The sequence below is a fragment of the Argiope bruennichi genome, chromosome X2 (genome assembly GCF_947563725.1).
Source record: "Argiope bruennichi chromosome X2, qqArgBrue1.1, whole genome shotgun sequence".
Classification (NCBI taxonomy): Eukaryota; Metazoa; Arthropoda; class Arachnida; order Araneae; family Araneidae; genus Argiope; species Argiope bruennichi.
In genome coordinates this window covers 56922090-56938662 of record NC_079163.1, presented here as the reverse complement: position 1 = coordinate 56938662, position 16573 = coordinate 56922090, and the positions used below count along the sequence as shown (strand labels likewise).

At 30.9% G+C, this 16573-nt stretch overlaps 1 protein-coding gene across 1 annotated transcript in view; it reads right to left on the bottom strand.

Moving 5' to 3' along the window:
* LOC129960121 (retinitis pigmentosa 1-like 1 protein) overlaps window positions 1-16573 on the bottom strand; it is a 33128-nt gene continuing 16555 nt past the window's right edge. The window contains exons 6-7 of the mRNA XM_056073260.1: window positions 7581-7951; window positions 1-1002 (exon numbers count right to left, since the gene is read on the bottom strand). Coding sequence (XP_055929235.1) covers window positions 645-1002; window positions 7581-7951 — 729 coding nt within the window. The 3' untranslated portion in view covers window positions 1-644. The remainder of the gene's footprint in view (window positions 1003-7580; window positions 7952-16573) is intronic.

The following is a 16573-nucleotide window of genomic DNA, read 5'->3' as shown; positions in this document are numbered from 1 at the left end:
TTTATTTTGAGATTAAGAAAAAAAAAAAAAAAAAAAATCTAAGCCCTTAAAAAGGGCTCTTACTTTTTAATATCCTATAAAGGAACTATTTCGTGTTAAATTAACTCATCATGGCCATCATACCAATTTTTTTAGGTGTAATATGTTCTGTACCTTGTAAAACTCAAGAACTGAAAATGACAGGACTGTCACAACGACCGGACAATTGTTTTCAGTAAATTATTCTCAAGAGTAAAGGCTAAAATCTTTAAGACTACAATCTTTTACTCTCGCAATGTTTAGAGATCAGCACTTTTTAGTTAAAGAACTAAGAAACTTCTCTATATTTTCCCGATTCTCCCGGTGCCATGGTAACCCTATTATATATAAACAATCAAATATTTAACAAATCCAAAGGAAAACTTTGGAGAGGCAAGGAAAGAAAGCAATTAAATAATTAATATAATAATTAAGGCCTCGAAAATATTGTCAAAATAAACTTTCTGTAGCATTTACTTATCACACACTGGACATCATGTAAAAAATGCCAATTAAATTATATGATAAATCTGAAAAAATAGAAAATGAATTTAAGACATCCACAACATAAAAAGTGAGCACAACACTGACAACGTTTAAATTTTTTTTAAAAAATGTTCAAATAATTATTTTCTTGACTTTTTAAGCTTGGATTCTACATCTTTTTTATCACTCTTTTCTTTTGCGCCAGCAGGTGGTGGCACTTTAGAAGGGAATTTTCTAACAGGCCTGGACATTTTTGTGGATACAGCTTTAGGCGAATCCTCTAATTCGACTCCATTCTTCCATGGATTTTCATCTTGTACATTCTTACTTTTATTCCTCTTGGCTGTACTATTCTCAGCAACATTGTTTACCTTTACGACAGTTTCAGCTTCTTTCAATGGTTTGCTAAAATCAAAATCTTCGACTTTTAACGCACTCTTATGTTTGAGTAAATAGTTTGCAACTTCTAGACGTGAGCGAAGCTTTGTTCCATCAGGGCTGCACAAACAAAATAAATAAAATTAAAAATTTTTATGTTACAAAGCAATGAAAATTTTAAATAGATTCACTGATTTAACCAAATTGGATCAGAAACTGAAAAGACTAAGTTGCACTGGATTAGAAAAGAAATTTTGAAACTTCTTTTTGCAATCATCATTAGGTTGTAAAAAAATTTCATACCTCCCTATGAATCGGAACATTTTTTTCAGGCTCCAGATATATGTGCAAATAGGAAAGTAAAAGACATTAAAGAATGAGTTATAAATATATTTTACCTAAAAAGCACAAATTAAATGTTTAAAAAGAGATGCCTTTAAAATTCTTTTCACTGATCAATATTTTTTAACTGCAAACTACAGGATGAAAGTTAAAGTCAAAGAATGTGAATACTTCTAACATGAAGCTTAACTTATCAGCAGAATTTAAAAGGTATAAAAACGATCTATTCTTATTAATATGGTGAAAAAAATAGCAATTATGTTAGATATACAAAATTAACAAACTTAAACAAGGGAAATAAAACTTTAATCTTATATGAACAAAAGAAAATAATTCTTTAGTAATGCATAATATATAAAAAAGAAAAACAATAAAATTAATATTTGCTTATGAACACTCTTCATCTTCCACCTCTCAAATTTCGACGAGGCGGCATGAACCTTTTCTGTAGTACTAAGTTAAAAAAACAACAATTACTAGTATTTCATGAAACATTCATAAATTCGATGTGTTCCAGAAGATTTATCTTCACTCACAGGTATATATAAATGCTTGCACTAATAAATGATTTAAGACATTCCAACTAATTCTCACACCAACCTATAACAGCAAAATTCAGATATTCGACATCACCGAGTTTCACTTTCAAAATCACATTTGGTACGAAATATCACTATTTGCAAAGGGAAAGATACTATTTTTATATTCCTCGGAGTGAAAATATCTAGTTTCCCAAACAGCCAATTCGGACATAATAAATTTTAAAAGATCAGCTTAAAGTTTACTTCTAAAACAATGAGCATTGGCAAGGAAGTAGGTATATTTGTTATGGTTATAGCTAAAAGTTGAAAGGATTTAAAACATTTGAATGATTCTTTTCTAGTAGAAATTAACTATTTTATCTAGCTTACTATGTCCAGCTTAGTTTTACAGAGTATGTTAAAAATACTTTTCATATTCTAAGTGGCTACCTAAATTATTATAACTTGTTGTTGCTGTTAGACGGTGATATAGCTATAAGAAGGGAATGCACGAAGTGAAGCATCAATTGCATTGTGTTAATTGCGAAGAAATGTGCAAAAAAAAAAAAAAAAAAAAAAAAAAAATGTAATTTAACTGAGTTTGAACGAGGGATGATTGCAGCCGCTCGAAGTATCCGAATTAGCACCTTTAAAATGGTTACACTTGTGAAATGTTCGAGAAAAGCAGTTATTAATGTTTACAGAGAGTGGATTAATAGCAGGAGGGGACTATTCAGTAGCCTATGACGACCACAAGCTGGTCTCAACATCAAAATTGTAACCGGCACAGGTTACAGAAAGGGAGATCGGGAAGCAGACTTGTCAGAATTGTCCAATCCAACATTAGAATTACAGTGCGTCAAATTTCGGGGAATCTTCTTAATCAAGGAGCAACTGCAAAGACCTTTGAATGAATTGTTAGCCATATATATTACACCATATATGCGATAGAAGCCGCCGACCTGCTTGTTCTACTTGACAATTAGTAGAGGTTTACAAGTCCAGACGTCTCCAGTTCGCAAAGGAGCACAAGAATTGAAGAGTAGATGAGTGGGAAAAGGTCATATGGTCGAAAGAATTGCGTTTTCCACTACACTATGCTGATGGCAGTGTCTGAATATAGAGAAAACAGCACTAAAACACGGCCCCAATTACATTAACACAACATTTCAAGCTAATGAATGCATGCAATATTACGTTTTGGGAAATGCTTTCTGACACTGTATAGCTCCTTTAATTACTGTGGAGCAATGTCTGAATGCCCAAGAGTATGTAAGTTTTATCGCAAATCCAGTACATGCTGTTATAGTAATGGTATAATCCTGCAGGGGCTGGATACTTCCAGCAGGACAATACTCCCTGTCATAAGGTTAGTATTGTCCATAAATAGTTCAGAGAGTATGACAGACACTTTACCTGGCTTAGTTGGCCTGCACAATCATCAGATCTCAATACAATTCAGAATATGTGGTATGGAATCAAGGCATCAGGATCTAGTATCATCACTTCTGAAGGAATTGGAAAATGCAGTTCATCAGTATGGTCTAAAATTCCTCATACCATTTACCAACATCTCATAAAATCCATGCAGTAGGAAGGGCAAAAAAGGTTCAACATTGTATGGAAGAGGTGGTCATAATAAATTGTGCACATATTATATTTTTTCCTACCGACAATGTCTTTTAATACTCAAAATACATTTCTAAATGAATAAATATTAAGATTTTTTTTCAAGCCTTTATCAGCTGTAACTCAGACATTAAAGGTTTAAATAAACTGGTTCATCTTTTTCAGTCATGTTAACTGAAAAAGTTAAATCATATTCTTTAACAGCGGCATACACAAACGCTAACAAACCTTAACTAACGAGTTTACCCGCCTTAGTTACTCTGATTGTCAAAACAGCAAATAGAATTTCGCCCGTTTGCCTTGTATTTTGATTCGCCGAGAAAAATTCTACTCGCGACTTTCCCTATGCGCACCTGAAATAGAAATCGTTTGGGCGGAATATTAGCATGTTGATATTTTTAATGAACTTCTTCAAGGATACTTCAAAATATATTTTATATTATATAAACTACCACAGAAGAGAAGCTTTCGATTTCTAGAGGTGATTAAAATTTGGTGCAATCCACAAATACAAGCTGATTTTTCAAGTTGTATCAAATTCCAGCACCAATATTCTCACTTCCGGAGAGTTTTCGCATAATCGATTTCTCCAGATCCGCAGGAACAGCAGTTATCCGATTCCTTCCTGCAGAAGAGTAGTATGCTTCGCAAATTTATCGTAAAATGAGAGAGAGTGTCACATAACAAAGAGATACTGTGAGCAGTGTCTCGCACAATGCCCACCAGTGGTTCCAATTTAATCCAGCATCAGGAGGTGCGGGTACGTAAATACCAAGGACTAGCCACGCCCTGGTCAGATGTATGTGATCAGGAATTCTCACATCAGAATCATGAAATCGCAGCACGTGAAACTGCTGCTGAACTTTGGATAAGCAAAGGAACTATCTAATGTTTTTTTTATAAGTGAGGTATTATTTTATATTAGTATAATGCGTCCAGAATATTTATTACCTTTATATTCACTAAAGCTTTTTTTTTTTTTTTTTTTTTTTTTGTAAAATGTTGTCATTATATCGCATTTTCCTTTATTAAATTCATCTTCGTTGTAGAATTATTCACCATATTTTTAAATGTTAGTTTTAAAACTAACAAAAAAAAACTATATAAAAGTTACTTCAATGGAAAGAAATATGCTTAGCATTTATGTTTACATTTTAAGTTTCCACAAAGAAAATAGTCTTGCCTGATTGTATAATAAGCAATTTTCATAAATTAACTCATTCATCTGTGTAAAGATAAGTACGTGGTTTATATGAATTCGTTTAACCCTTTAAAGGGCCATTTTTTTTCTAGTCATATTATGTTAAAATATTTTTAGGCTTGAAATTAGAATAAGAAAAGGGATTCATTTAGCTTATTAGATAAATTTAATTTAATTTGATTAATTAATAATTAAGTAACAAATCAAGACACATCATTTTGTCTGAGATAAAGAACTGAAGCATCTAAGTTTCTGACTTACTAAAAAAATTTGTCAGAACTTATGCCAACCTACATAATTTCATACAAAGATTGATAAATTTGGTGGGAAGCATACTTCCCACGGCCCTAGAAAGGGTTAAGCTGTTAGTTTTACAATATTTGAGTTTAAATTTCTTCATCAATCAAAGTGGCCTACATTAATTTTTTTTGCTCACTTATCTCATAAATGCTGCATTATTGATTTTATATTTTAAGTATAAATATAATATTTTTATGCATATGAATCTTTAAACAGCTGTTGAAAAAAAAATTGATATGCATCAGGATTGAAAATCTAATCATATATGGGGGGAGGGGAACCTCGATATATGGATTAAAATTTGAGACAGAATTAGGTTTCAAATAATCTAAATTGCAATTAATAGCATGAAATATATATTTTCCTTGCAATCAGACTGGAATACGATAATTGTAACCATAATTTGCCTTACAGTTGGAACTTTCCCCGGTGATGTAAGAACGGTTGATGTTTCCTGAGAGTCATTCCGTAATTAGAAAACATCTTATCTAAACCACTTTCATTATTTTTTGTTAATTCTTCAGCAATCTCTAGCAGCGAGACTTTAATGGGAATATAATAAAGTAGAAATCGGGAGGTTATATTCTCATATATAATATCTGTCACAACTAGAATATTAACTATGGTGCCTAGATTAAGTAACTGGGCTGCACAAACAGGATCCTGGGTTGTAAACATGATTTTTCTCTAGTGAGTAAATTTCATGTTTTGTGTATTTGCATGACGCTTGATTTTCTCTTTAATAAATGCTTGTAGAGTAAAAGGGTTTATTAGGGGATTCTTAAATTTGAATCCGCATTTGACATTACAATATTAATATCTTCATATTCATTTAGCCCAAGGCGTAAAACCAGTTCAATCGTGGATTTTCCACTCTTGAAGAATTTTTCCTTAATTGAGGATTGCATGTTGTTTAAAGAATAACAAATATCATATCCTTCCACTACAGTGACCTTTGTAAGGCTCATCTTTAACAAAGTTTCGGAATAGTAAAAAAAAAAAAAGAAGAAGAAAAGGAAAGGTCTCACTTGACTTTAATACATTATATCAAACACCAGTTGAAAACAGAACTTCTAACAAAACAAAGAAAAAGGGAGAAACTCTTTTGCTCCAAAAATAACGGTATAAAACCGCTCAAAATTCAAAATCACTAGCTCTCTCGACTGACCAACCTCAACCCAAATGTAGAGATGTGTTTTGTTTAATATAAAATATGAGGTAATATTTGAGGAGAGGAAAAAGCAAAGAAAGGAAGCAATAATTTAGCATTATTCGAAATAATAGCAAATTAAAAAAAAAATTATATTTACATACAGAAAAAAAAAATTATTTTTATTTACTATCTAGAATTTAGCAAGACAAAATTTATATACTAAGATGAGGGGAGGGGGGGGGGATATATCACTTCTCATGCTCTTTAATTGTAAGTCACGCAAAACTAAGGAGCCAGTTTCATGGAGCCAATAGACCTAATCCGTAACAAATAAGGTATAACATTTCTGTAAGGCCTAACGTACATTTTTTAGCTATTTCACTTTCAGGAAGATATATGAAAATATTTCCGATATATCATCGAATGCATTAAAGGACGAAAATAATGCAGTTTTAATGACCATAAAAATTCAGCTTTAAATTATTGTTCTTGAACTAAAAAGTTCAAAATCGTTTTATTTTCGGATATTAAACCTGACGTTTTGTGATTTGATTTTGAGTTTATCTCACACGTACAAAATATAATTATTATTATCGATGCCGATCCAGGAAAGTTATATATAATGGAAATTTTCCAGTGCAAACAGTGATTTTTCCAAAGAATAGATGAATGATATTTCGGTTACACAAGTGTATATCATGTTAATTACTCTGTCAAAAAATATGACTCCCTAGCGTTCGTCACTTAGTAAATCTACCAGCACAGCACGTAGAAATGAGCGAATTCGAGCTTCTCAAACAGACGAGGAACGACAAGCGAGCAATGAAGCCGATCATTTACGAATTGCAAATTCACGTGCTTCAGAATCTCATGATCAATATGCGGCAAGAATCGAAAGACAACATTTATGTGCTACCCGATGTCGCGCATCAGAACCAGAAGACCAACATGCGGCAAGAATCGAAACAACTATTCTTAATGGAAATTCGAAATCAGATGTGCTCATTCCACGTATTCCCATTATTCCAATCGGAATTCCTTTTGATTTCAAAGGACTGCAGTTCCCCATTTGACTTGCATTCTTAATGACCATCAACAAGGCGCAAGATCAATCACTTCAAGTGTTCAGGTTGAACCTAGAAAATTCACGTTTTTCACGTGGTCAGTTGTATGCACACGAGTTGGATAGCCAAGAAATTTATTTGTTTTTGCTGAAGACGGAAAGATAAAAGATATTGTCTACCTTAAAGCACTTGAATAATAAAATAAAATAAAAATAGAATAAATATTATTTATACTTCTCCTTTGTATATCATTCAATTTCAATGATATATTCATTGTTATCAAGAAAATATATATCATTCTTTCTATCATTCCGAATAAAAAGATAGCTATTTCAAATTTCAAACGATATTTCAAAAATTATTTCTTCTGCGGCAGAAACGCGCCGGGTACCAACTGGTATTCTATAATTATACACAACAAATATAAAAATCTTATATGTTCTAAAACAGTTAAAAAAGAAAAAAAGATTTAAAAGAAACCTGCATACCTGTAAAAGTAAATATCGATTTGGCCTGCTGTTTTGCCGGTTCTTCGTACAGCAACTTGTCTTCTCCAACCATCAGGGACAGGAACTCCCTTTTCTGATGTCGAAATTTTTATATCGTCAACACTGACCCTTTCTTCATTAGTAATCTTCCTTAACTTTGAAGGAGGTGAAGAGGAAAGAGCAGCAGATGTTTTCTTAGTGTTCGTTTTCTTTTCCCGAGGAGGTGGTTTTTCTTGTATCTTGTTAGAAGACCTCGTCAGCTTGGCAGGAGGTGATACATAGGTATTTTCAACATCAATTTTTAATTTTCTTCTTCTGGAAACGTTCTTACTCTTTTTTTCATCTTCATCTTTCTCTTCTTCAAGAATGTCCTAAATAAAATATTAAGTTATATACATAACAAAAAACTAAACATACTTTTTGTATGGCTTGTTAAAAAAAACAATAAAACTTAAAACAAAGCAGAATCAATGTGGAAATGCAATTTAATTAAAATAGGATCGCATAAAAAAAAGGAAGGAAAAAAAATTTCTCATTATATTAAAGGGAAAATTAAGGGAAGGGAAAATTACTGAGACAATGGAGGCAGAAAATAAAGCAATAAATGGCAGCTGAGAACAGAAATTTTCTGAATTATTTTCCTGTCATAAGTTCTTTTGATTATTCCTAAGTAATTTTTTTAATTAGCTTAGAGTAGGCTTTCAATAATTCTTTCCACACAAATATATTATCAGGTGGTGGGAAAATGTGAATCCATTAATGCAAAAAGTTCTCCCATGGCCACAAGGGTATATTTAATTATGAAAAGAGCACAGGGAAGAGTTGACGAATTATGAATATATCCATCTAAGTCCAGTTTTAAAAGTTATACTGTGTATAACCTAAAATGTAATTCTATTTAATTAAATAAGACACAGATTGGCTAAGCTGCAAAATACGTATAAGATATTCACACTTGACACAGTAGTTTATAAACCATAAATGTGACCTTTGTCAGCTGCACTTGAATTCATACAAAATTTTCTGAACACGACTGGTATGTTTTATTAATGGCAATTGTAATGCGAATTTCGTGTAACTGTGGCACAATATACTCGTTAGAAAAAGCTCCGTCAAATACATGACAAAAATCACCCTTCCCTTAAAAGCACCAAAGTACAAAGAGATTCGATAATATAAATAAAGAAACAAAAGTAAAACCAATGAATGAGAAATTAAGTTTTAAAATCATCAAAAACATAAATAAACTACACTGAAATTTTTCCCTAGTACAAAAATCAAAATGAGTAATAAGGAATTGCCTAAACTGAAATCCAATAGACAAGATGCGTAGATTAATTTTATCTTATTTTATACAAACATATACATAAAACACTACCAGGAATCACTGAATATTTTTCACTAACACTGTAACGAAGTTATTAATGAATGTTTCGTTTGAAAAACCACATTAAAAGACTCACCGCATATCTTTTAAATTATTTAATTACACTGCAGTTAGCAGAATAAGGAGAAAGAAAGATTATATTGCTACCTCATAAACATTCCAATTACTCGAAAAAGGTTAAGACATAAGTAAATGAATCTAGAATATAAAAATCATGCTAATGTTATAAAATATGTAAATAAAAGGTTATTTCTCTTCAGAGATTTTTCCAAACATTTTCAATTTTTTCATTAATAACTTTTCCCAACTAATTAATTTTGTTAGCAATGAAATGTTTTTAGATTCATCTAAAAAGTCATTAGTTTTATATTCAATTAGAGCAATTTTCTTTTCAAACAGAAATTGTTTTCCGTAAAAAGATCAAGAAATCAGAGTCTAACTTTCTTTATGTCATTGATAATTATTACCTTCCCCAAAAGTAGGTAATATTTTAAATGGGTTGATGTTGCTAACACTCTCAATTCTTTAGTAATGTTAAATGAACGGATTCTGCCAGACTGCTTTATATAGTCACAGACTACATGTTGTGGAACGTATGATAGTCTTCATTCAAATTTCCCACTTCAATATTTTAATTAATGCCAAATCCTTATTTAATAGATGCTTGGTCGTAAGAAAAAAAGGAAATTTTCAAAACTCTCCACATATTTTAAATTTATTATCTTCAAACAAAGAATTAAAAATAAAATACCTCATCCGATCTCATTTTCCTGACAAGAAAATCATTGAAATCAACTTTATAAACTCCATGAGAATAACATCTTCATACAATCTTTTCATCTTTCTAATGAAAGTACAACACCGAACATGATTCATTTTACACACTTACTTGTTCTCTGCCAAAACAACATTTCTTACTCATGCAAAATTTACCGAGTTCATTATACATTACAAAATTTTTAAAACAAGCTACTGATAATTCATACCTGAAAAACATATAATGCTATTGGAAATTGCTTTTGTTTAATGCAAGTCTTTCAATAATTTGTCCCTTCTACTACTTGCACTCACTTTATTAATTGCAGAACAAGATACATTGCCAGAAAAATCATATTGGCATTAGCAATTTACTGAAGAAATAATTTCAACTCATAGATTTTCTTTCATAAATTTAAAAAGCAGAGTAATTGCTGTTGATGTAACTTTATTAACTTATGTACAGTCGCTATAAGCCAAACTCTGGCACTGTAGGAAAAAAAACTTACTCTGCCAAAATATTTTAACTCAAATGAATTAGGAAGAGCGAGAAAGTTTTTTTTATCAGTGAATTTATTGTACAGCTAAAAACAAAACCAAATAGAACGAATTTATAAATTATAATTAACAATTTAGACATTAAAGTAAAATTTGTAAAAAAAAAAAAAAAAAGTCTGCAAGTCAAATTTGGACATCTCACAATTAAGCCCCAAATAATTGCCACCTTTATGGTTAACGTTATAATTGTTCAGGGGAATTTCCCAGTTGTGTTATTTTCATTTACTGTTTAAGTAAATATTAATTTAATTAAAATGACAAGGCAGAGGGGCCAAACGATCATTAAGAAAACTGAAGCATGGTGAAGATGGGAAGTCTGTGCCAGAAATATCAGAGGTTGCCCACGGAAGTTATTTAGTGATTCATGACATCATAAAACGCTTCAAAACCAATAATCAGGTGCAAAATAAGAGCCAAAGACAGCCCACAATAAGATTTGCGATGAAGTAGATGAGCGATATTTAAAAAGACAAGTAAAAGCAAATCCGTTCCTTAGTGCAAAGTTCCTTACTGCTGAAAAAGAATTATGAAAAAAAAAGTAAGCCCATCAACAATAAGAAATGTGCTTCATAAGGTAGATCTCAATGGATGAAAAGCCAGACAAAAGTCTGTGATAAGTAAGAAAAATCAGACCATAAGCCTGAAATTAAAAATAAGGATTTAAACACATATGTAGCATGAAAACAAGGATTTTTCTTATTGGGAAAAATGTCTTATTTACTGATGAGAGGAAATTCCATATTTTTGAATCTGATGGCAGTCCTTACGTCAAAAGAAAGTCGAACGAGGAATTGTGCACAAAAAAATTAAAATCAACTGTGAAGTATAGTGGGTGGTCAATAATGGTCTGTGCCTCGTTTTCAGCTGCTGGCCCAGGAACCCTGCATGTTATTGATGGGAGAATGCATACCTGAACATTTTAATGAAAAATTTTCCACAATGTGTGTTGAAACTTTCGCTTGGCATCAACTAGCGATTTTGGCAGGATAATTATCCGAAACATAAAGCTTATTGAATGCTTTCCTCGCTCCTATGTATTTGTCCTTATGGCATGGACATTCTTCTGCAAAGTCCCGATATAAATCTCATTGAAAATTTATTGGAATACCTTAAGAAAAAAAGTCCGGGAACATACCATTTCCAGTAATGATTAATTTAAAAGAGTATTGTTGCAGGAATGAGAAAATATTGAACCTAATCTTTGAGAAAAATTGGTGCAATCTATGCCTAAACATCTTAAAATAGTTATAAATAAATACTTAGTATTTCAAATGAATTATTATATACAAAAAAAAATAATAATTCATTTAAAATACTAACTAATTTTTAAAATCTTATCCGTCCGAGTTTAGATTGTGCTAAATTTTTTGTTTTGTTTTTTTGCCACAGTTTCTGGTTAAAACGAATTAATTTATAATTTTTGTTATTTGTTTTTATAATTTGCAATAAATACACTATTGAAAATTCTTTTAAATATGTTTCTTATTATTTTTAACTTACAAATTTTGACAGTATTAATATCGCTTCTTTCATGATCGAGTTTTCGCTTGGAACGATTCTATATAATACACTACATAAAAAGACAAATGTGGATCATCATTGATACAATGGAAGAAATTACTTAATGCACTCTGCCATAAATACATATTACTCCAGATGAGAAGGTTTCACCACTGTTTTATAGTATACTTCCTAATAACGATTTTCACCCCTCCCTCTGCCACAAAAATTAGAGATCGTGAATAAGAATGAAGCAAGGTTGTGCATGCCACGAGTACACAGATTTTTATTTTCAGAGCGACACTGTAAAACAGTGGTGGTGGTGGTGGGGGGGGGGATCGGAGTATGCATCGAAACCTTTTCGTCGGATAATTAAATCCAAAATTTATTACAAAATTAAAGAAGATTTTAGACAATTTTAGAAACAAGGTAACTTTTTAAAAATTTCATTTACCTAAATTGTATTTATTGATTTATTTTGTTACAATGTTTACATGCATACGAACATGCAAACCGATAGATGGTCAAATCGTTGATAGATTTGGTTCAAAATTTTGATATTGATCTATACTTCAGATGCTTGCGTTTTGAAGTTATCCTGTTCACTCGAACTCACACAAACAAACCAAAAACAATGGGAATGAATTTCGTTCAAAATTTGGTTGAAATCTGCCAATTTAGTATTATGAAATTCTAGCTCAAAGCATTTTTCAAGTTACCATGTTCACAGACAGACATATTATCAAAAGTTATTCGGAGGTTTAAATCATGGAAACAGGGCAAAATCTCGAATTCGTATTTTTTGGCGATTAAAATTCTTTCTGTGTGAATACTTTGCATACAAAAAAGTAAAAAAAAGGAACTTCATTAGCTTTAATTTATTTTTAATATCGTTTCGCAAAAGTAAAAATGACCCACATGTAACTTTTGAGCATTATGAACATTTTTTTTTATTTTTGGAAGCCTTCAGTCATTCAGTGTATTCACTTTTAAAAGTCCATAATGAATCAAATGCATTGTTAAGAATTTCTAAACTTCTGAACAAAAATTAATTTTAATAAAAATACTTGAATAATGTGTTAACCGAATGCCATTACATAACTTGGAGATATAAGTAACAAATGCTTTACAAACAAATAATCTCATGCAGAAAAGCAAGGATGAACTGAAGTAACTATTAAAAACGTAACATGAATCAGGGTTGCCACACAAATCTGGAAAAAACAATCCCTGTACATATATTCAAGATACGAGAAAATGCATAAATAGCATTCATGCTCTAGTTATAATGGAATATGTTTTTAAGGAGTGAAAAAAGTAAGCAACAATTTACTATTTCTCGAAATAATAGTATATTAAAAGAAGGTTTATATTTACAAACAGAAAAACAAAACAATTTACCTTTATTTATTATCTAGAATTTAGCAAGACAAAATTAAGAGGGAGAGATATATTAACTCTCATGCTCTTTAATTGTAAGTCACGCAAAATCAAGGACTTGGGTGCCATAAAACACAAAACATTTTTATCAAAATTGTTCAATCAGTGCATGACAATTCCATTAATGACGAAGCAGGAGTTGAAACTTTCATAGGTTTTATTTTCACACATATATGGACACGGAAATTTCTAAGTTACCACACAAACACATCACAACACAAAGACGAGTGGGAGAGTATGTACATGTCGCTGCATCGGCGTCTCGAATACATCTGGTTAGGGGAACAGAATTTCCCCTTTTCTCCACCGGAGGGAATCAAAACTCTAACAATAATAAAAATCATTTAAGATCACTTACCAAAAAACATTACAAAGCAAGATTACTTTATTTATTTTTGCAGATTCAAATATTTGGGCATTAACTTCTGCAGATATTCAACCATCAGTCTCATGGAGTTTCTTTAACAATTAAGGTACGACATTCTTGTACAGGCTAACATACATTTTTAGCTAGCTATTTCACTTTCAGTGAACATATGTGAAAATATTCCCTATATATCATTGAATGCCTTATAGGATGAATGTGAAGCAACAAGTTTTAATGCCCATAAAAATTCAGCTTTAAATTATTGTTCTTAGACTAAAAAAAGTTCGAAATCGTTTTATTTTTGGATATTAAATCTGACGTTTTCTGAATTGAAGCGTCATTTCTTTTAGATACTCGAACTGGCACACAGTCTTGTATGTTTACCTCTTTTGGCATGACTAATACGTGCCTATTTTTCCATATTACTTAGGCTTATAATTTTAATACAAAACGAGCAGTACACAACAAATTGATTTTGTGGAGCACCATTCAGCAAAATCGGGATTGAATTTCTTTATCCGTCCAATGAGTATTACAATGGAGGAGCTTATTGATCTAAAAATATTTCCTATTCTACTTTGAATAAGCTCACAGTTTTTCAAATAATAAACAAACTATTCAATAAACTCAAGTATGACTAAACACCACCGCACTGCTTCCGTAAATTGGATATTGTTACTTCCGTCAGAGAAATGTATTGTAAACTTTCGCACAGTTGCAGAAGTCTCGCACTTGCTCATTAGCTGCCATTGGGGAATCTCATGGAAAAAGAACTGTCTCGAAAATCCAAACTGGAATGATCAGTACAGAAAAAGAGGGGGAAGAAAAGGGGTGAGACTCCGCATTACACAATCGTGAATGGTATTGTTTCGCTTTTGGAAGCTATAACTACGATCTTTTATTCTTACAATCTTTAGAGATCGGCATTATTTGGATGGGAAGAAAATAACTAAGAAAAATTTCCCTATTTTTATGAAAATTTTCAAAATTTCCTGTATTTTCCCGTTTTTTTAAAAAGACGATTTTTAAATTCCTTGTGTTTTTCCGGTTCTCCGGGTGGCGTGGGAGCCCTGATAAATAAAATTATTACAATAAAAAAAATATTTTTTCCATATTCCATTTTTTCCATAAACAAACAAAAGGAGGTGAAAGAAGATTTAAATAAATGAAAAGAATATATTTTCTTCATTCTATTAGTTTGTCCCTAAACTGCGATAAAAACCTTTTTGATGACCCCTGGATTCATTAAATCTGATAAACATTGAAAGATCTGATATCGCAAAGAAAATACAGTCTATAATCGGGCAGTTCTAGCGTGATGAAATGATTTTTTTCATCAAAAGAAAAATATAAGCACCTGGATAAAAAGAAATAAGCACTTTTAAGGCTTCTATATAAAAATTATAAGAAAAAAAAAAAGCAGTTTTTTAAGAGTAAGGAGATTGATCAGAACGCAATAGCTTGTTAATAAATTTCTGCAATGATTGCAGGTTTGCACTGAGTCTGCAAAAATTATGTGTCAATGGATACAAAATATAATTTGGAAGTCATATCAGTTAGTTGAGGGCTATAACATATAATCATGATCCTTAAGTTTAAAATTAATACTTACGATAGTACCAGCAAAAGTGAAATGAATATATATTACATACGGTACATGTAAAATGGACTTGCCTTCCCACGTCATATGACGCTTCAAACCCCATCACACATTTATGAGGATGTTTTACTAACTGAGAGATTCAGATTGTACAGTGGCTCTTCAATGGAAGAATAGGGTGGAGATTCATGATCATCAGACTCCAAAACTGCAATTCTAGGGCGAGGTAGAGCCAGTCTTTTATGAAGGGAGTATAAATTCGCTCTAAATTGCTATTAATGACAGTGATAAAAAATAGACTGAAAAAATACAGTAAATCAACTTTAACAGGAAAAACAATATCTTCAAAGCTAGCTATTCACGGTCATTTCTCATAATTTCAAAAAAGAACCAGACATTAATGAATCGATGGTGGGGTAAAAGTAAAATGTACTTACAGATAAGAAAAGTGTTAATTTGCAGGTTGTATGTTGTAAGAACAACATAAATTTGCACTGATTTATAATTATTATCAATTAATTTAATTTATAAATATCATTACCTTATTTTGTTATTAATTTCTGGCAGTTAACAAACACTATTATTTTTAGACAGATATGTCATCTGTACCTTGAAAGTATTTAAACTAATTTCTGAAGGATCAAGTTCTTTATAAACAGTGCAGTATAATTTAGAAAAGAAACATGCGTTCGACAAAAACCATTTTTATAGAAGTTTCATTAATATTAATGTGATGATCCATTTAAAAAATAATGTAAAACTCTATAAAATCTATTAGAAGTTAAGAAATAAACACAGCTGCCACTTACTAATTTTTATTGATAAAAAGTGCAAAAATTTAAGGATTAATATTTAAAAATATGCTTTAAAATATATGTGAATTTTTAACAGGCATAACATATTATATAAACCGTACAAAATATTTTTAAAAAAATTGATCTTTAGCGTGACAACAATATCTTTTTAAAATAAGAATTCTCTTTTTCTTCACAACAACGAAATATTTTCAAATTTTCAATGAATGAATGTATTTAAGAAACAATTATTCAGTGGGAAGGATCATGAAAAAGAAATTTAAGACAATATGCTTAAAATTCCTTTTTAACACAATAAAACAAAAATGTAATGATGATTTTTTTCAAAAAAAAAAAAAAAAAAATAGAATTAGAGGAGGAAGATGTAGTGTATGTGACAGAACGTGGCAATTACAGGAAAATAGTTTATGCTGATTACCAAAGATAAGAACAGGATAGGGATTTCCCATTTCAGCAAAAAAAAAAAAAAAAAAAAAAAAACTAATAATAAACGATATTTCCCATTATATATATAAAAAAAACAAATATTTGGCATTTCAGACAATGAAAGAAAACAATCAAATAATTAAC